A 21,980-nucleotide genomic window follows, 5' to 3' on the forward strand; every position below is an offset into this window, starting at 1 on the left:
GGAGACCCCTATTAGACCGTTCAAGTGCCCGGTTTTACCAAGCATACACCCCCGAGAAGTGTATTTCTATTGATGAGTCCCTGGTACATTTTAAAGGGAGGGTTCAATTCCGCGAGTACCTGCCGGGTAAGAGGGCAAGGTATGGCGTGAAGATGTATAAGCTGTGAGAGTGCATCAGAGTATACCTACAGGTTTAGGATATATGAAGGAAAGGCCACCCCCAAACCAGACTGCATCCTGGACTACAATAGGTACATGGGGAGGGGTGGACTTGTCAAATCAAGTCCTGAAGCCCTACAGCGCCATGCGGTGTGGTATAAGAAGCTGGCCGGGCACATCATACAGATGGCATTGTACAATGCGTACATGCTACGTCGATGTGCAGACCAGACGGGAACTTTCCTGGAATTTCAAGAGGTGATTATCAAGAACCTAATCTTTAGGGACCAAGAAGGGGGGGCACCCAGTACTTCTGGAAGCGAGCCCACACGCATCGTACCAGGGCAACACTTTCCAGGAGAAGTTCCCCAAACTGGCAAGAAGGGAAAAAGTCAAAAGAGGTGCAAAGTCTGCTATAAGAGGGCGATAATGGATGACACAATATATCAATGTGACACGTGTCCCGAATAACCAGAGCTCTGTATGAAAGTGTTTTAAAATTTATCATACATCCCTTGGTTTATAATTTACCCCAATTTTACTTACCCTGATGCACTCCACACAGCTTATCCCCCCTCGTCTTTCCCCTCTGGGCCCTGCTGTGTGTCCAGGCAGCTGATAACAGCCACATGTAGGGTATTGCCATACCCGGGAGAACCCACATTACAGTTTATGGGGTGTAGGTCTCCGGTCAAAATGCTCACTACACCTCTAGATGAATGCCTTAAGGGTGTAGTTTTTAAAACGGGGTCACTTCTTGCGGGTTTCAACTGTACTGGTACCTCAGGGGCTACTTCATACATGACTTCGCACTAGAAAATCCCCAGTAGGCCAAATGGTGGTCCTTTCCTTCTGAGCCCTCCCATGGGCCCAAACGGCAGTTTATCACAACAAATGGGGTATTGCGGCACTCAGAACAAATTGCGCAACAGAATGGGGTATTTTGTTTCTTGTGAAAATAAGAAATTTTCAGCCAAAACTACATATTATTTGAAAAAAATAATTTTGTTTTCATTTCCAGCCCAATTCAAATAAGTTCTGTGAAAAAACTATGGGGTCAAAATGGTCACAACACCCATAAATGAATTCCTTGAGGGGTGTAGTTTCCAAAATGGGGTAATTTGTGGTGGGTTTCTATTGCTTTGATACCTCTGGGGCTCTGCAAATGCGACATGGCACCCGAAAACCAATCCAGCAAAATCTGTACTCCAAAGAACACACAGCGCTCCTTTCCTTCTGAGCCCTCCCATGGGCCCAAACGGCAGTTTATCACCACAAAAGGGGTATTGCCGCACTCAGGACAAATTGGGCAACAAAATGGAGTATTTTATTTCTTGTGAAAATAAGAATTTTTGAGCTAAAATGACATATTATTGGAAAAAATATATATTTCTTGAATTCCCAGCCCAATTCAAATAAGTTCTGTGAAGAAACTATGGAGTCTAAATGGTCACATTACCCATAAATGAATTCCTTGAGGGGTGTAGTTTCCAAAATGGGGTCACTTCTGGTGGGTTTCCATTGCTTTGATACCTCTGGGGCTATGCAAATGCGACATGGCACCCGAAAACCAAACCAGCAAAATCTGTACTCCAAAGAACACACAGCGCTCCTTTCATTCTGAGGCCTCCCATGGGCCCAAACGGCAGTTTATTGCCACAAATGGGGTATTGATGCACTCAGGAGAAATTGGGCAACAAAATTGAGTATTTTGTTCCCTGTGAAAATAAGAAATTTTGGTAAAAAATTACATCTTATTGGAAAAAATGTCATTTTTTTAATGTCACAGCCCAATTGAAATAGGTGCTGTGAAAAAACTGTGTGGTCAAAATGCTAACAACAACCATAAATGAATTCCTTGAGGGGTGTAGTTTCCAAAATGGGGTCTCTTTTGGTGGGTTTCCATTGCTTTGATACCTCTGAGGCTCTGCAAATGCGACATGGCACCCGAAAACCAATCCAACAAAATCTGGACTCCAACAAACACATAGCGCTCCTTTCCTTCTGAGCCCTCCCATGGGCCCAAACGGCAGTTTATCACCACAAATGGGGTATTGCCACACTAAGGACAAATTGGGCAACAAAATGGGGTATTTTGTTCCCTGTGAAAATAAGAAATTTTGATCACAAATGACATTTTATTGGAAAAAATGACATTTTTTTCATTTCAGAGCCCAATTCAAATACGTGCTGTGAAAAAACTGTGCGGTCAAAATGGTAACAACAACCCTAAATGAATTCCTTGAGGGGTGTAGTTTCCAAAATGGGGTCACTATTGGGGGATTCCTACTGTTTTGACACCTCAACACCTCTTCAAACCTGGCATGCTGCCTAAAATATATTCTAATAAAAAAGAGGACTCAAAATGCACTAGGTGCTTCTTTGCTTCTAGGGCTTGTGTTTTAGTCCACGAGCGCAGTAGAGCCACATGTGGGACATTTCTAAAAACTGCAGAATCTGGACAATACATATTTAGTAGTGTTTCTCTGGTAAAACCTTCTGTGTTACAGAAAAAAAAATGAATAAAATTGAAATTCAGCAAGAAAAATGAAATTTGCAAATTTCACCTCCACTTTGCTTTAATTTCTGTGAAATGCCTGAAGGGTTAAAAAACTTTCTAACTGCTGTTTTGAATACTTTGAGGGGTCTAGTTTTTAAAATGGGGTATTTTATCAGGGTTTCTAATACATAGGCCCCTCAAAGCCACTTCAGAACTCAAGAGGTACCTTTAAAAAAAGGCTTTTGAAATTTTCTTAAAAATATGAGAAATTGCTGTTTATGTTCTAAGCCTTGTAACGTCCAAGAAAAATAAAAGAATGTTCAAAAAACGATGCCAATCTAAAGTAGACATATGGGAAATGTGAACTAGTAACTATTTTGGGTGGTATAACCGTCTGTTTTACAAGCAGATGCATTTAAATTCTGAAAAATGCAATTTTTTCAAAATTTTCTCTAAATTTTGCAATTTTTCACCAATAAACACTGAATATATCGACCAAATTTTACCACGAACATGAAGCCCAATGTGTCACGAGAAAACAATCTCAGAATCGCTTGGGTAGGTTTAAGCATTCCGACGTTATTACCACATAAAGTGAAATATGTCAGATTTGAAAAATGGGCTCTGAGCCTTAAGGCCAAAACTAGGCTGCGTCCTTAAGGGGTTAACTAAGGGGCTGACCCAATCTGCGTCTGTGTTTCTGTTGCTATGCTCCATCAGAGGAGAAGAACATCCAACATACCAGAAACACCTGTTCCATTGCATGACGTACACCATAGGCACCCCCAATAGTTTCTGTTGGGTTTCCATCCTACTGTCCGTTGTCCTACCGAAAAACAATAGTGCAGCATGCTGCGCTATTGTTTACAGTATTTTGGGCCGAATCTGTGACGGAGGCCCCTAACGGAGCCTCCAACGCAGACGTGTACAGGCCCTAAGGCTCTGTTCACATCTGCATTGGCTCATCCGTATTTATCAGTTAACTGGATCCAGAAAAAAAATGAAACTTTAATCTTCCAGTTCTTACAGTTTGGCATCCGTTAAACTCCATCTTTTTCTGTAATTATAAAAAAAAAATTATCCGTCAAACTAAATAAATAATGGGTACAAACGGAAGATATTCCATTTGTAGTCATCATCCATTTGCTTCAGTGTAAAAAAAAAAACTGGAAAGCTCCTTTCCATCAAGTTTCCGTCATTTTGGATGGAGAAACTAGCGCACCAGACTATGCTATTGTTTTTCGGGCAAAAAGACAGAAAACTGACGGAGTAGAGCACAACTGAAGCAAAAAAAACAAAAACATTACAATTAATGGGTACTTTAATGGAAATATTTTTTCCCGTTTTACTGTTCCTTTTATGGAGCCAAAAAACTGAAAACACAACAGAGATGTGACCAGAGCCATAGGTACATGTATTTAAATATGTGTTTATTAAGATTACCATTGTCCCAACATGACTGCCAGGCAGTCCTCCATTGTGGGGCAAAGACAAGAATCCAACAAGTTTCTCAGAGGAATAAGCAGAGCCACGAGTGTCTGGCATCTATGTAAACCTCCCTGAGCATGCATGTTAATGGTGGTGTCAGGGGTGATAGCTGGTAGCGGAACAATTGTTCTAATATTCATGGCTGGCTTTAGAGAATATGAGTAAATTTAGCTAGAAATTGCCTTTTAATATTTTTGCTAGAACGCCCAAAATTTTCATCCTATTTTGTATTCTTTGACATTTTTGTATTCTCCAATATTTGTTGCCTGTATTGTTTTTTTGCCCCTGTAATTCTTGTCGTTGTAAAAAGCAGATGGAATTCTGTAAACGTCTGGAATAAAATGGCAAATAGATTATAGAGTCGAAGTGATTCTTCGGTAACCCTGTGTGGATTTATAAGTGCATTAAAAGTGCTGTAGTAGAATTCTGGAATTTGCCAACTTTTTATTTATTAACACTCACGTGGCTACATAAGTGAGTTTCCCTATGTTCATGTTGCACCCCAGAGGCCAACAAACAGTACATTGTCTTGAGTGATATAGTACAGTATATGTAGTAATAGATTACAAATACAAATAATGGGTTGAAATTTTATTATAAAGTTTAGGTCAATCTTAACCACAAACTTTTAATATACTTCTAGTTCAGATCCAATTACACTTTAACCGAAACCCGTAAGTCAGGAAAAACTGAATCCTACATTAACATATGTAGTCTCATAGATAAAATGGCAGAGATTGATAATCATTTGACTGTCACATTTGACTTATATCTAGTGTCACACACACACAAACTAAAAGAAAGTTAAAAAGAAGAAATCCAGAAGATGATGTTAGAACGGGTTTGTGAGTTTGAAACCACACAAATTTTTTAAATGAGGGCGTTTCTTGAAAGCTCCATAGAAGGCAGCAGCACTAAGGCCTCATGCACACGACCGTGGTGTTATTCTGGTCCGCAAATTCCAGGACCGTGTTCCATGGAATGTCATCCGCAGTTCATCCGTATGTAATCCGCAGTTCATCCGTATGTAATCCGCAAAAATGCGGATGAAAAAAAAAACAAAAAAAAACAACTTTTAAACAGGATGCCAAAAGCTTGGTCAAACCCCCTTTAGAAGGTCACATGATCGCTCTGGAGCCATTTCCTGCTGCATTTTTCCTGATCTTTGCTTTGTGCGAGTTCAGTGAGATTGCGCTGCTGATATAGCTGTGGTTTTTGTCAGTTTTACTCACTGCGAACATGTCTTCTGATGATGTGGATGATGTACTCCTGCACTGGCTCCTCTCCAGGCGATTTGGACAGCAACCACCAATGCTGGACGAAGAACCGAGGAGGAGGAGGAGATATTGGGTTCACCCCATTATCTCACAACGGCTTAGGAAGGGGCATTTTAACATGCTGTACTCAGACCTGCGGCAGCACCCGGACAAGTTCCTCAGCTACTGCCGTATGTCCGTGCAAACTTTTGACTGTCTGCTGGCGGACCTTCGTCCTGGACTGATCTTCCAGGACACCACCATGAGATGTTGCATTTCTCCAGAGGAACGCCTGATCGTCACTCTGAGGTAAGAAAACCTAAATCCCCTTCTACGACATGTCTCTACCCTGCAAACAATATTAGTATACTTGTCCCCTGTTCATATTGCCGCCTTGCCACCGTGTTGCAGATATTTTTCCTGTCTGTGCATATTTTGTTATATATGTTTTTGTTTTTTTTTTTACAGATTTCTTGCTACCGGCAACTCCTTTGCATCGCTACATTTCCAGTTTCTGCTGGGGTGCTCCACTATTTCGAAGATTGTCAAGCTTACCTGCGAAGTCATCTGGCAGCAACTTCGAGCAGCAGTTATGCCAAAGCCCAAGCCAGAGGACTGGATTCGGATTGCCGATGGCTTCTTCCAATCAGCACAGTTTCCCAACTGTGTTGGTGCGCTAGATGGTAAGCACATCCGCGTAAAAAAGCCTGCTCACTCAGGGTCTCAGTATTTCAATTATAAGCAGTTTTTCTCGGTGGTGCTGTTGGCCTTGGCTGACAGTGACTATCGGTTTATAATTGTCGATATTGGGGCCTATGGAAGCTCTGCGGATGCTGGCATCTTCAGGGCTTCCAGAATGGGTGAACGTCTAGCATCTAACCAGCTTGACCTTCCGGAACCTAGACAGCTTCCAGGATCTACAGGACCACCAGCACCCTTTGTCATTGTGGGTGATGAAGGTTTCGGACTGTCCCCTCACCTGATGCGTCCATTCCCTAGGCGTGGCTTAGATGAACAGAGGCGCATTTTTAACTACCGCCTTACACGTGCAAGACGGTATGTGGAGTGCGCCTTCGGAATTCTAAGCAGCAAGTGGCGTGTGTTCCAGAGCTCCATTCAGATGAATCCTGAAAATGTGACAAAGGTTATACAAGCGTGTGTTGTCCTCCACAATTTTCTGAGAATTCATGAGTCGGCAGTGGACGCAGAGCTGAACCATTTCTCTACTAATTACATCCCTTTGGACTACACACCACATAGAAGACCTGGAGTGTCTGGACTGGCAGTCCGTAATTTGTATACAGACTATTTTGTATCACCTGAGGGAGCAGTTCCTTGGCAAAGAGATGTGCTTCGTCTGCCAAATTAAAATTTGAGAGGGACTGTTGTATTTCCGGTTTATGTTACAAATGTTAGTAGTTAAAGTTGCAGTAGTAGAGTAGGGACTCGCAAGAGAATGAGGACCCTTGACGCGGGTTGCGAGCTAATGTATTTCTGTATTTTTTTTTTAAATTCTTTATTAATTAAAAAAAAAAAATAAGCGATTATTTGCATTTGGCAGAAATGCAGACCAATACCTCATTATGTTTTGCAATAATAATAAAGACAAACACATAATTAACTATAAACTTATTTTATTTCTTGCATAAAATAGTGTCAACAAACATAAACAAAACTATGTTATATAAGTAAATTATAAATTGTAGAAGGATTGCGAAGGTGCAGGTTCATGATGTGGTCGTGGAACTGACTCCCCCTGCTGCATGTGCCCATACTGTTGCTGAGAAGGTCCTGGCATGCCATAAACTGAACGATCGTCACTGAATAGCGGCATTGAGTCTACATATGACGGATGCTGGATGCCTTGCGCGGTTGCTGCAGGTGCTGGAGGGACAGAGTTGAAGGTGCTTGCATCACACCCCCGTCTATGAAACTCGATGGCCTGATGCATTGCACGTGGGTCAGGATGTGTCGCAAATATTTCCACGACTTCCATTAGTGCTGTTTGGCACCTTATCTGTCTGGAAATTGGCACTCTTTTAAGAATATTAGAGAGAGCGCGACAGAAGGTGCCCTCTTCAGTTTCAGTAGCTCTTTTCTCCAAGTGCTCTAATACACGCAAGTCGACTTCCTGCCTTGGCTCTGTACGTGTTGGACCTTTGGCAGAACGTCGACGTTTACCTCGGGGTATAATTTCTTCGTCCGCGGCACAGACTGGATTATCCACTGTTGTTGGTTCCGCTGTCACAGGAGTGGAAGTGGACCTAGCAGTCCCCAAAGCTACGTCAGGCTCTTCAATTTGAGTCTCATCAGAGTCTTGTTCTTCCTCCAGATTATCCTTGGTTCTGTTTGAAAATGAAAACATAATGTTAGGGAATTTTTGTAGTAATTTAACGTCATGTCTACAGCTGGCCAAATACACTATGTATGCATCACTACATGCAGAGCCCTAACTAGGAAAGACAGGGCCGCATAGCAAACTTTTGACTGGGGCCATCCCTCCACTGGGTGTAACCCCCCCCCTTGTAGATAGTGCCTTTTTTGCTGCCCCCACCCCTGTAGATAACGCCATACAGCCCCACACTGTACACTGTATGGCATTATCTACCGGGGTACTATATGGCGTTATCTATAGGGGGACTGTACGGCGTTATCTAGTGAGGGGGCTGTATGCCGCTAACGCCATACAGGCCCCCCTCCCCGCCCCCCGGACAAATGCCACCTATAGTGTGTCCTACAAATACATGCCTTATCGCTGGCAGCGATAGGGTGAAGGGGGGACTGAAAGTCCCCTTAAGTTCTGCCGTCTGCACATCTCCCAAAAATTGAAAGGAGCGCTGGTTATGTATGCGCACAAGCACGACTTTGGCTCCATTCATTTTGACGGAGCTGGCGAAAGTACGAGGTTTGGGATGGAGAAGTTCAGGGTACTTTCTGTCCCCCGTTCTCCCTGTCAATGCCAGCGATCACACATGTATCCCCGATTCAGTGGTTAGGGGATACATGTCTGTTGTTTAATGTCAGAGCGGGGAGATACCTCCCTGCTCAGCCGTAGTGTTCAGTTGCGTCCCGCTGTAGCCGTCATAGCGGCTGCTAGCGGAGCCTCCGGACATGGTGGAGTCCCCTCATGCCGCGGTCCCCGTAGCACTCGCTACGGCTGCTACAGCGGTACTTACACAACTGGCTACATGGGCAGACTACAATGATCAAAGTATATAAGCAATACTTACGGGCCAACCTGCATTACATCAAGAAGAAACGAAAGTTGTTTGGTGTACATGTATGGCTTTTTTTTCAGACGTCCGTCTCCGCTCTTCCCCTTGTCATTTATCTCACGCTTTAATTGGTCTCGGCACGTGTTCCAGCGTGTTTTGACGTTTTCGACTATGATATAAAATAAACCAATCACAGATCAACATTTTAGAAGAGTACATTACTAGATATTAGGAAATGTTGTTTATTATATGAAAATGATGCCGCAAACAAATCTGCACCTACATTTGCATATTTGACAGGTAATTCCGACGTTGCAGAAACTACAGCAGACTTGCCACGTTTTCCATGTGCCCACACGACAGCGTCCGTAACGGCTGAAATGACGTTGCTGGTTTCAGGAGAAAACATCACCCGTAATTTCAGACGTAAAGGCATGTGCTGGCGCTTTAACGCAGCGTCCTTTACGGACGTAATTGATTTTCATAGGAGCCCATGAATAACGGCTCCAATTATGGCACAAGAAGTGACAGGTCACTTCTTTGACGCGGGCGTCTATTGACGCGTAAATATACACGCCGCTTGAACACACAAACGTCAGCCCATTGCTTTCACTGGGCAGATGTTTGTCAACGCTATTGCGGCGTATTTAGCGTGCGTAATAGAGGTCAAACACCCCCGAATTACGTCCGTAATTAGTGTGTGGGAACATACCCTCATAGTGACATGTCACGTTTTGATCGGTGCTGTTCAGAGCCATGAGACCCCCACAATCTCACGTGCACTTCTGCAGCTTCATTTCAGCGATTGGTGGGTGTTTCAGTGATCCAACTGCCAACAATCAAAACGTCAGGCATGTCATTATGACATGACAGGAGTACTCAGAAACCGCATCAAGGTGTGAAACTTACCCATGCGCTTCTTTTGCACTTTAGTTGCCTTCTCCCACTCAGGATGCACCTCACTGCAGACCTCCTGCCAGGCAAGATCTTTCATATTCCTGTCTGCATATTCTTCCACCCGCTTATTCCACAGACAGGGCTTGTGCTGGACCAGGATGATTAGTTTCTCAACGTTTATTGAAGCCATGCTGCTCTCTGCTGCTCTCTGCTGCTCTCATGCACTGTCTCCAGACTTCACGACGACAGAAGTCATTCCCGGTCGTCGCCTAGCAACACTTCCGCAAATCCGCAAACTGCGGATGACACACGGCGGTGTATCCGCAATTTCCACGGGCCCATTGACTTCTATTGGCATGTCCGCACCGCATTTGCGGCCCATAATAAGACATGTCCGGAATTTCTGCGGCACGGATGTGCGGACATGCGGAGACCCGTGAAAACACGGATAGTGTGTATGGGCCCATAGAAATGAATGGGTCCGCAATTCTCCCGTGGATTTGCGGGGGAATTGCGGACGCAAAAACACGGTCGTGTGCATGAGGCCTTACTCTTAACCCAGTTTCATAGCTTTTTCATAACGCATACATTTCCAAACAACGATAAAGCAGTTTAGACTAACAAAAGAGTGTAGGATAATTAGTGTGGGTCTGAGCGCACAGTTACACATGAATGTTATCTACTCACATGCATATATAACACATCAGAAAATGATTTCTGTTGAGCTTGCTTCCACATCCCTTTTAAAAGACACAATTTTAAGTCACACTTCAAGTTACACTTTAAGGGCTAAGTCGTTAAAAAAAAGAAAAAAAAAAAAAAAGGACCTCCTGCTCCTCCTAAACATCAAATTGGTTCAATCTTTGTCTGGAAATCCACTGAATACAGGAAGCACATTTGCCGACTGCTCTGTCTGTGGAAGACTACACTATCCGTTGCATCTAAACCTGACCTAATAGGGAAAACTCGACCATTTTTGAATAGCGCAATCCATACCACAATTATAATAGCTAAAGAACAAAATGGCAGAAAAAAAACCTATTCTTTCTGAATGTCTTTAGCACAGTGATTAAAGCATCTGCATGAAATAGTATACCTTGACCTTGCAGAAATGTAATTTGATACCGTTTAACACCTTTGCAAGTAAATGGGGGGGGGGGGGGTACCGTGATGGACACAAAGTGAGGTGCCTTTCATAATCTGCACTGACATCCAAGCAGCAGCTCCCAGTCCCTGGCACAGCACACCGCCCCCTCCTTCCCTCTAAGTAGTGCCATCGTATAGTGGCAACATAGAGTCCTAGTATATAACTGAGCTGCATTGCAGAACCAGTGCAACAGTCCCTGCCTAGCACACAGACATGTGCCGCTTCTACTCTCCTTATCTACCTCTTCTATTTCATCACATCCCTTCCTCAGTCACTGGCCCGCCACCTTCTGACAGCGCCCAGCACAAACCCTGTTTACTTTGCTTTTTAATAGTGCTGATTGAGCTCCGCTCCTCTGTTCTAGCACGCACTCCCTGTTACGCCGCCGGTGGTGCACATGACTGCACTACCAGACAATCGCTGTCACATGGGTGAATCAAGCATCAATACTGACAGAAAACAAAAGACACAACTAACTCACAGTTGATAAGCGTAACCGAATACTGAAGGTAGTAGAAGATGGAGACGATGCACAAATGGAGTGGATGGCAGATGAATAGCATGCAAGCGGTTAACAGATGAAAAGACAGTGGACAAGAATAAACAGCACTGATTGACCCTATCTTAATACTATCCCACAGCAGAGTAAGACAACAGCTAGCCAGCAGACGAAGCACACAAGAAAGGTAAACAAATCAATGGAACAACTGATCCTAGGATACACCATAAGGCAAACATACAAAAACTAGATCTCACAGAAGACCAACAGGTCCCATAGTACAAACAAATACATAGACAAAAACAAAGTCACCAACTAGGAACTTGAAAGAGTTAGCACATGCCAGAAACAGTATAATGAGCTCCTGAGTTATCCAGGCCTGAAGTGTAAATATAAGCCCAAGAAAAATACTCTGCCCTAATTAACTAGGCAGATCTAAATGATGAGCAAATCCAGACTTAGACCATAGGCATTGCCTAGCAAGGCCCAAACACAGAGATAACAGAAATAATTGATTAGCAGCAGTCCTGCTGCTAATAGTAATACCCCCATGTAGTTTATTAGTTTAGTATAAGGTAAGAGGCATTATACATAGAGGAGGTGTGGTGACCTAATTGAGTCAACATCTCTAACTCCTCCCTTGTCAACCAGAGAATATAAAAAAGTAATCCTTTCTGTTCTAACAATGCACACAAGTTCAAGACACTGATTAGGAAGTGCAGTACAAGGCCCAATTGAAAATATTGATTTTTTTTAAAACAAACTACCCATTTTTAAAAGAAAAAAAAAACATATTTCTCACATATAGCTTGCTCAAATCAGATTTTTTTTTTATGGAAGTGGTCCTTTAATTCTTAAGATTTTCTACAGATGTCTCCTCCCTTACTTTCTCTCTAAATCCAACATAAGCAAAAGATATATGGTGCGAGATGTTAAACAAACATGTTAAAAAACGTATACCTCCGACAGATTCTTCGAATGGATGCCAGAATGGCCGATGGATGCTATTCATTTGATGGCCATCTATCACACATAGACTCCAATGTTAAAAACCATACGTTTAACAAATACATTTAGCAAATACGTTTTTTACTGGATAGCGCCAGATTGTATTGAATTAATATCATGATAAATTGTGTAAGGGTGAATATATTTGTACTACTCACTTAATGTATGGCGCTAACATCTTACAGTTTTCAGGATCAGTGGGGTTCCTAGCTGCAGGTCTACAATAATATAACAAGCACAATAGTGCCATTGTAGCTTCTTTTTTTAAAATTTTGTATGTCAGTTTATTAAAAATATCTCGAGATATTGCAGTTTTTACATTAGCCACTCAGCCTCACAATAGGATCACTTTTCAGCAGTCATCGTATTATTTTCACAATATAGGATAACAATGAAAAGTAACACCGCTATTACAGAGCTGGAGATATATAACACAGGATCACACCATTAAGAGTATGTGAAGGGCAGCGCTCACTTCTTCCTTTCCCCGCCCCTTCCTTGCCGAGTGACCTCTGCAAATGTCACAAAGCATGCCCAGAACATTCTCCCATAGAAGTCCATGACATGTTTCCTGTAGGAGTTTTGTTGTTGTTTTTTACCAAGTGACTGCTGTAGAGCAAGCCTCTGTAATGGTGGTCCGCAGCTCAGAGCTACAGCTCACGCAAGATGGCTCCCACCCTAATCACCAAGATGGCCGCCATTAGAATAAAATATATACATTCTTTTTTGATACTTGGTATAGCTTTATTTCATTGCTCCCACAAAACATCAAAATAAATATTAGACAATGTTTTGAATTCACGGTTTGGTTTCAGTTTCAGGTGTGCCTGGGGAACATCCGGATGTGATTTGTCAGGGTTCCGGATTCTCCTGGGGTCAGTGGGAATTGTGCACTCCATTTCTCTCGTCCTCCTCAGGGATAAACCACGTTATATTTCATTGCGGGTGATAGTGCGCGATTGGCTGGTCCATCGCTTACATTTACCCCCCTTCCTGAGATATACGTCGCCCCGTAGGGATGGAAAAACAACACATATTGTATGCATAATCTATTATCTGTGCTAGATGTTCTGTATACGTGTTATGTTTCTTCCCTTTCCTTCCCCGCTCCCTCTGCTTTAGTTGCTATACTACTTTGACTTGACGGCTGACTGTGCTATACTATTGTATATTTCCTTTTATGCAGCTAATTTTAGCTCTGCTTGGTTAGGGTTTTTTGTTTTTTCTTATTTACAATGCCCTGCTCTGTCTGGCACAAGTGTTGATTTGACTATTGATCTCTTCTTTTATGTACCCTAATCTGAAGAATGTTCAATAAAAACAATTTTGAAAAAAAAATACCTATATATACATTCAGGAATTAAGAACAGATTAGAATAAAGAATGTATTTCATTATATCTTTTTTATATTTGAAGGGGTTGTTTGGTTTACGAAAATTAACCTGTTCCCGCACAACGATGTAATAGCACGTCGTGGTGCGGGGAGTGATGTATGCAGCAGACGCACCCGCTGAACCTGCTCCGTACGTAGCGGGTGTCAGGTGTGTATTACAGCTGACACCCGTGACTAACGGCTAGGAACAGCGATCGCGCTGTTCCTGGCCGTTTAACCCCTTAAATGATGCAATCAATCACAAACGCAGCATCTAAGACATTAGAAAGTGGGGGGCGCCCCCCTTGGACAGATCATCGCCCTGCCTGCAACGCAATCGCCGAGTGCTAATGGTTGTCATTGCAGCCCAAGGGCTCCCAGGACTGCTTAATAGGAGCCTGTAAAAATTAAGATATTCTGCAATACATTAGTATTGCAGTGTATTGTATCAACAATCAATTCAAGTCGCCGAGGGGGACTAATAAACTGTGCAAAAAAAAAGTTGAATAAAGTTTTTAGTACTGTAAAAAAATAAAAATAAATATTAAGTTAAAAAAAACAACCTTTTCCCATTTTTCCTCTAAAGTAATGTAAAAATAAATAAATAAACAAAATTGGTTTCGCCGCATCCGTCAAAGTCCAAACTATTACAATATACCACTATTTAACGGTGAACGGCGTAAAAAAATAAAATAAAACGCCATAATTGCTGTTTTTGGTTACTTCATATCCAACAAAAAATTTAATAAAAAGTGATCAAAAAGTTTAATGTAGCCCAAAATGGTACCAATATAAAACTACATCTCCCTGCCTCGCTGCGGGAAAATTGTCCCGTACTGAAAACATGATTACAGTACGGGACAGTTTTCCCGCAGCGAGCCAGGGACTCCTAGCGTCGTACATAACTATGATGCTAGGAGCCCAGCTCCCTGCAGTGTGTACGGCCCGGGAAATACTGCCGGCATACGGTCCGTATATCAAGGACTGAACACGCTCGTGTGAAACCGGCCTAACTAACGTGCTGTGCACCTACGTGTCCATTACGTCAACCACAGAATTTTATCCACTGGAAGTGAACAATGAATGTTTCTACTGAATAACAACAAGCAGAGATCTTCAAAATCTGTGAAAAATTTATACCAAAAGTAAATTGGAAAATTATAGAACTTTTAATTTTACAAAAAATAACATTAGTTTGCTGAAACCGGACAACTCTTTTAGGATCCTCAAGCATTAGCCATGTTTATTCCATAGTAAAATTCTAATAGCACAGGAACAAAAACCATACGTGGTAATACTAAACAGTCATTTACCTGGCAGTGTGAATTGCAGTATCTGGCAAATTTGCACTGGGAACATCGCTGAAGTTTTTCACTCCTAAAACCAACAAAAACAAAATGATCACATCAGAAATATTGCGCATTGGATTTATAGATACATATTGAACTTCCAGAATTCACCAGACATAGGTGCGTATCATTCCTCGACACAGATCAAAACTAGATACCACCAGACATCATTTTGCTGCCTGGGCAAATTCCCAAATGACTGCTATTAGAGTCAGTTCACACATTGCGGAAATACTGTGGATTTGCCGCAACGGAATTCGGTGCAGAAAATCCGCAGCATAATACAGTAGTAGCAAAGTGGATAAAATAGAACACATCTCGTCCACACGCTGTGTAAATAGTGAGCGGAAAAAAACGCTCAGAAATTGACATGTGGTGCAGAGTTTTATTCTACAGCATGTCAATTGTATTTGCATAAACGCTGCTTATTTGTTGCGGGTTTTCCCCATTGAATTCAATGGGGAGGTAAAACCCGCAACAAATAGCAGTTGTGTTTACTGTGGCGGAATTGCAGCGATTATGCGGCAAAAAAACGGAACGCAGAAAAAAAAATATTAAAAATAAATCTTATACTTATACAGAAGTCTGTGTTTCTTCCTCAAGGCCGACCTCCTGCGATGACAGACTGTAGCGGTGGCCACATGGGATGAAAAGTTATCCCAGGAGGCCGGCCTGGATGACGTCAGAGGGCCGGCCTCCTGGGATGACGTTTCATCCCATGTGACCGCCTACACAGGCAATCACAGGCTGCAGCGGTCTCCTGGGATGAAACAGCTAGCAGGCCGGCTAAATGCTGCAGTTTTCCGCAGCGGACATTGAAAAACGGCACAACAGTTTGGTGCGGTTTTCCGCCCGGAATTCCCTGCGGCCACCAGGGCGGATATGCAGTGTAACTTTACGCAGCGTGTCCGCCGCGTGTGAACTCAGCCTTAGTCTGTGTGTAGACATTTTATTGATAATTTCCCATGCAAGGGAACCTGAAAAAGAAAACAAATATCTAACATTAGAGCTACCTGAGTTATATTTAGGCACTTACCAAGCGGCGCATGGGACTCATTCTACGTGGCAGATATTCCCCCAATGCATCTGCAACTTCATACATCACATGTAATAGCCAAGTACAAAGGAGATTGTGCCCTTGTCTATAAATTACAAGCACCTGATACATTTTATGTTTACAGTCCCAGTTAGCTGCACATGGAATATTCTAGAAAGTACCAAAATATTTCCCTCAAACTACTTCACAACATTCCCATCCTGTCTAGTATGTAATGCTTTATAAGTTTTAGGCAGTTGTGGAAATATGCTGAAAAGTAAGTATTCTTTCAAAATTAGAATTGTTAACCCCTCAACGACTAGTAACAGATATATTCGTCACAAGCGGGTGCTAGTTCCTGCATCATGACGGATATATCTGTCACTCGTATCTTGTGGGTTTCTGCCACTGTACACAGCCAGGCTCCTGCCGAAACTGCCGGTTTAACCTCTTAGGCTGGATTCACACGAGCACATTACGTCCGTAATGGACGGACGTATTTCGGCCGCAAGTCCCGGACCGAACACACTGCAGAGAGCCGGGCTCCTGGCATCATAGTTATGTACGATGCTAGGAGTCCCTGCCTCTTCGTGGAACTATTGTCCCATACTGAAAACATGATTACAGTACGGGACAGTTGTCCCGCAGCGAGGCAGGGACTCCTAGCGTCGTACATAACTATGATGCTAGGAGCCCGGCTCCCTGCAGTGTGTTCGGTCCGGGAGTTGCGGCCGAAATACGTTCCGTCCTTTACGGATGTAACGTGCTCGTGTGAATCCAGCCTTAGGGTATGTTCATTTTTGCAGGCAGAAGATTCTGTCTCAAAATTCCATGCAGTTTGCTGCGTTTTTCGCTGCACTTTTCGTGGCGTTTTTCGCCCACGGCCATTGAGAGTGCCGCGGGCAAAAAACGCAGCGACATACACTTTCTCTGCCTCCCATTGATGTCAATGGGAGGTCAGAGACGTAAACGCCCGAAGATAAAGCATGTCGCTCAACTCTCTATATGGATATATAAATATTCATGTACATTTTGAATATAGATCCTGCTATGCTAACAATGATCAGTACCTTTGCTTTCACATTTATTTATTGCAATGTGGTTTTTTTTATAAGTAAAATCCAATAAAAAAAAATTGGAATTAAAAAATTGGCCCTACATTATGTTTTTTTCATCAGCTCCTCACATTTTATAAGCTTGACTCATGTGACATAAGGAACTATAAAAGACAGCTGACACCATTTTTCTATGATAGACTGATATCTTCCAGATGTGGAGACTTATCTCTAGTATATTCCAGGATCAGCCTATCAATTCGTCACATAAATTATCTTGTGCAGCCAGATAAGACGACATTTTTAATGAAGAATTTTTTTTAATAAGGAAGCAATAAATAGAGCGGGGAGACCGTATAATAAATTATTTCTAAACATGCTCCCTAATTTTATTTTATTTTTTTAAAGGAAGACATAGAAACGGGTTATAATACTTTGCGTATAACACAAACTAAATGGACAAAAGTCTTGGGACATACCATTTAATCATTGTATTCAGATGTTTCATTTAGTCCCATTGCCAAAGGCGAATAAAATAAAGCACATAGCCATGCAGTCTTTGTGAAAGAATGGGTCATTCTAAAGAGCTCAATGAATTCCATTGTGGTACTGTAATAGGATGCCATCGTTGTAACAAGTCAGTTATTGAAATGCCTTCCCTCCTAGATGTTCCACGATCAACTGTGAGTGGTATTATTGCAAAGTGGAAGCGTTTAGGAATCACAGCAACTCAGCTAAATCTCCTCTGGCATTAACATCCACACGAAAACCCTGCGGCGGGCGATTCATAGTATTGATTTCCATGGCTGAGCAGCTCCATGCAAGCCTTACATCAACAAGCACAATGCCAGGCATCAGAAGGAGTGGTGTAAAGCACGCCGCCACTGGACTCCGGAGCAGTGGAAACATGTTCTGTGGAGTGAGTTCACGGTTCTCTGCAGCTATGGGGTTGTTTTTTAGTGGTTGGCTTGGCACCTTAGTTCCAGTGAAGAGAAATCTTAATGTTCAGAATACCAAGACATTTTGGACAATTGTATGTTTCCAACTTTGTGGTAACAGTTTGGGGAAGGAACTTTTCTGTTCCAGCATGACTGTGCCCCAGTGAACAAAGCTATGTCCATGAAGTTATAGTTGGGCGAGTTTGGTGTGGAAGAACTTGACTGGCCCGCTCAAAGCTCTGACCTTAACCCCATCGCTCACCTTAGTGATGAACTAGAACGGAGATTTGAGCCAGGCCCTCTCGTCCAGCGTCAGTGTCTGACCTCACAAGTGCTCTTATGGATAAATGCAAAAATTCCCAGACACACTCTGAAATCTTGTAGAAAGAAGGTGAAGCTGTTTTACGTGCAAAGGGGAGGGGGGCCAACTACATTTTAACCCCTTAAGGACGCAGCCACTTTTGGACCAAATGACACAGCCTCATTTTTTAAATCTGATATGTGTTACTATATGTGGTAATAACTTCGGAATGCTTTTACCTATCCAAGCGATTCTGAGATTGTTTTCTCGTGACATATTGTACTTTATGTTAGTGAAAAAATTTGGTCGAAAAATTAAAAAATGTTTGAGAAAATGTGCAAAAATGTGCATTTTTCTAAACTCAAATGTATCTGCTTGTAAGACAGATAGTTATACCACACAAAATAGTGACTAGTTAACATCTCCCATATGTCTACTTTAGGTTGGCATCATTTTTTGAACATTCTTTTATTTTTCTAGGACGTGACAAGGCTTATACGTTTAGCAGCCATTTCTCCCATTTTCAAGAAAATTTCAAAAGCCAATTTTTTTAGGGAACAGTTCAGATCTGAAGTGGCTTTGAGGGCCTTATATATTAGGAACCCCCACAAATCACCCCATTTTAAAAACTGCACCCCTTAAAGTATTCAAAACAGCATTTAGAAAGTTTCTTAACCCCTTATGCGTTTCACAGGAATTAAAGCAAAGTGGAAGGGAAATTTGCAAATTTCATTTTTTTTTCCAGAAATTCCATTTTTCCTGTAATACTGAAGGTTTTTACCAGAGAAACACAACTGAATATTTATTGCCCTTATTCTGCAGTTTTTAGAAATATCCCACATGTGGCTCTAGTGCGCTGCTGGACTGAAACAAAAGCCCCAGAAGCAATGGAGCACCTAGTGGATTTTTGGGCCTTCCTTTTCTTAAATTATATTTCAGGCACCATGTCCGATTAGAAGAGGTCTTGTGGTGAAAAAACAACGGAAACCCCACAAAAGTGACTCCTTTTGGGAAACTACACCCCTAGAGGAATTCATCTAGGGGTGTAGTGAGCATTTTGACCACGCCGGTATTTCATAGATTTCATTAGAATTGGGCAGTGAAAATGAAAAATTACATTATTTTCTAATAAGATGTAGCTTTACCTCAGAATTTTTTATTTTTTCAACAAATAAATGAGGAAAAGCACCCCAACATTTGTAAAGCAACTTCTCCAGAGTACGGAAATACTCCATATGTGGTAATAAACTACTGTATGAATACACATCATGGCTCAGAAGGGAAGGAGCGCCATTTAGCTTTTGGAGTACAGATGTTGCTGGATTGATTTCTCTGCACCATGTCGCATTTGTAAAGCTCCCAAGGTACCAGAACAGTGACTCCATTTGGCAAACTACACATCTTGAGGAATTCATCTAGGGGTGTAGTGAGCATTTTGACCCCACAGGTGTCTCATAGATTTTATTAGAAATGGGCAGTGAAAATTAAAAATTACATTATTTTCCAATAAGACGTAGCATTAGTTCAACATTTTTAATTTTCTCAACAAACAAAGGAGAAAAAGCACAGTAACATTTGTAAAGCAACTTCTTCAGAGTAGGGAAATATATGTGGTCATAAACTGCTGTTTGGATACACGGCAGCATACAAGGGAAGGTGCACCATTTGGCAGTTGGAGCAAAGATTTTGCAGGATTGATTCCTGGGCGCCATGTTGCATTTACAAAGCCCCTGAGGTACCAATACAGTAAGAACCCCTGAAATGTGACTCCATTTGGTAAACTACACCCCTAGAGGAATTAATCTAGGAGTGTAGTGAGCATTTTGACCACACAGGTTTTTGCTGAATTTATTAGAATTGGGATGTGAAAATAAAAAAAAGATGTAGTTCTAGCCCAAAATTTACCATTTTCACAAAGACTATAAGAGAAAAGTACTTCAACGTTCGTAAAGCATTCTCTCCAGAGTAAGGCAATACCCCACACATGGTCATAAACTGCTATTTGGACACACAGAAAGGCTCTAAAGGGAAGGAGCGCCATTTAGTATTTGGAGTGGAGATTTTACAAGATTTGATTTTTGACACCATGTTGCATTGAGCTATAGTACCAGTACAGTGGTACCCCCGAAAAATTACTGCATATGTAAGCTGGGCGGAGTACATCATGGTATATGTAAGCTGGGCGGAGTGCATCAGGGCATAATAGGATGATGTAATAATGGGGTAAATGAATAATCCATAGATTGATGTGGTACGCTTTGAACCAATCCTTTATACGCAGGCCGGGTTTATTGAGTATTTTACAAAATATCTGCGCTCCAGTATTGCCTAATCTTTGACTTCTTCACTAGCCCTATAAGCAGCACAAGGCCCTAAAGTTTCCTCATCTCCGCTGCATCTACAGGGTCCAGCAAATTATGATGTGGGGTATTTAGTGAAATTCTACTGGACCTAAAAAATTAGTCTGGGCCGCCATTTAGCATCATTTTGCATCATTGCGTTTTGAGGGTCATAACGTGTATTTTTCAGTTGACGGAGCTGTGTGAGGGCTTGTTTTTTGAGGAACGAGCTGTAATTTTTATTAATTCCATTTTGGGGTACATGCGATTTTTTTATCACTATTTATTAAATTTTTTGCGAGATGAGGAAACCAAAAAACAGCAATGCTAGCACGTTTTTTTTTTTTTTTTTTTTTACAGTGTTCACTGTGCAGTATAAACAACATGTTAACTTTATTCTGCGGGTCGATACGATTATAGCGATACCAAATTTATATAGTTTTTTTTACGTTTCACTACGTTCCCACAATAAAAATACTCTTTTCTAAAAAAAAATCATGTTTTAGTGTCGCCATTTTCGGACAGCCATAACTTTTTTATTTTTAGTTGATATGGCTGCGGGAGGACTTGTTTTATGCGTGACGAACTGTAGTTTCCATTGGTACCATTTTGCATTACTTGCAACTTTTTGATCACTTTTTATTATCTTTTTTTGGAGACAAGATGACCCAAAAATTTAATGCGGTCATTGTTTTTTATAAAAAAAAATTACGGTGTTCACCGTGCGGTAAAAATAATGTGATATTTTCATAGATCAGGCCATCCTGAATGCGGCGATACATATTATGTATAGTTTTTTTTTTATGTTTTCATTTTTTTTCTTATTATAAAGGAGTTGATCAGGGAAACAGGGCGATTGTTGTTTTCATTAGTTAAAACTTTTTTGTTACCTATTTCACATTTTTTTTTACCTGGGGACTTGAAGATCTGGTCTTCTAATCCCTGGTACAATACACTGCATTACTTATGTAGTGCAGTGTATTATAACTGTCATTCTTCATCTGACAGTTAGCGTATTAGGTCCTGCCTGGGGCAGGACCTAATAGGCTTCCGTACCTGGGCATCCAGGAAGCCTAGCAACGGCTTCCTGGTTGCCATAGCAACCATCGCCACCTGCGATCCATCGCAGGGGGGGGGGCCGGAGGGGTACAGAGGGAGCCCTCTCCCTCTGTCAACCACTTTAATGTGGCGGATGCCATTGACAGCCGCATTGAAGGGGTTAAATGGCGGCGATCGGCAGTAACTGCCATCACTGCCGTTGCAGCGGGATGTCAGCTGTGTATTACAGCTGACAGCCGCTGAAGATGAAACGCGCACTGCTCCTGTGCCGGTTTCATCTACAGGGCATGACTGTGCGGGAAAGCACTTTGAATCTGGACGTACAGTCACGCCCAATAGCGGGAAGGGGTTAATGCCTATGG

The 21,980-nt window shown here is 42.0% G+C and overlaps 1 protein-coding gene across 1 annotated transcript in view; it reads right to left on the bottom strand.

Annotated features, from left to right (window-relative positions):
- SMYD3 (SET and MYND domain containing 3) overlaps window positions 1–21,980 on the bottom strand; it is a 655,697-nt gene that overhangs the window by 522,582 nt on the left and 111,135 nt on the right. Inside the window, exon 2 of the mRNA XM_075862906.1 lies at window positions 14,855–14,918. Coding sequence (XP_075719021.1) covers window positions 14,855–14,918 — 64 coding nt within the window. The remainder of the gene's footprint in view (window positions 1–14,854; window positions 14,919–21,980) is intronic.

The sequence above is a fragment of the Rhinoderma darwinii genome, chromosome 4 (genome assembly GCF_050947455.1).
Source record: "Rhinoderma darwinii isolate aRhiDar2 chromosome 4, aRhiDar2.hap1, whole genome shotgun sequence".
In the NCBI taxonomy this organism is placed as follows: domain Eukaryota; kingdom Metazoa; phylum Chordata; class Amphibia; order Anura; family Rhinodermatidae; genus Rhinoderma; species Rhinoderma darwinii.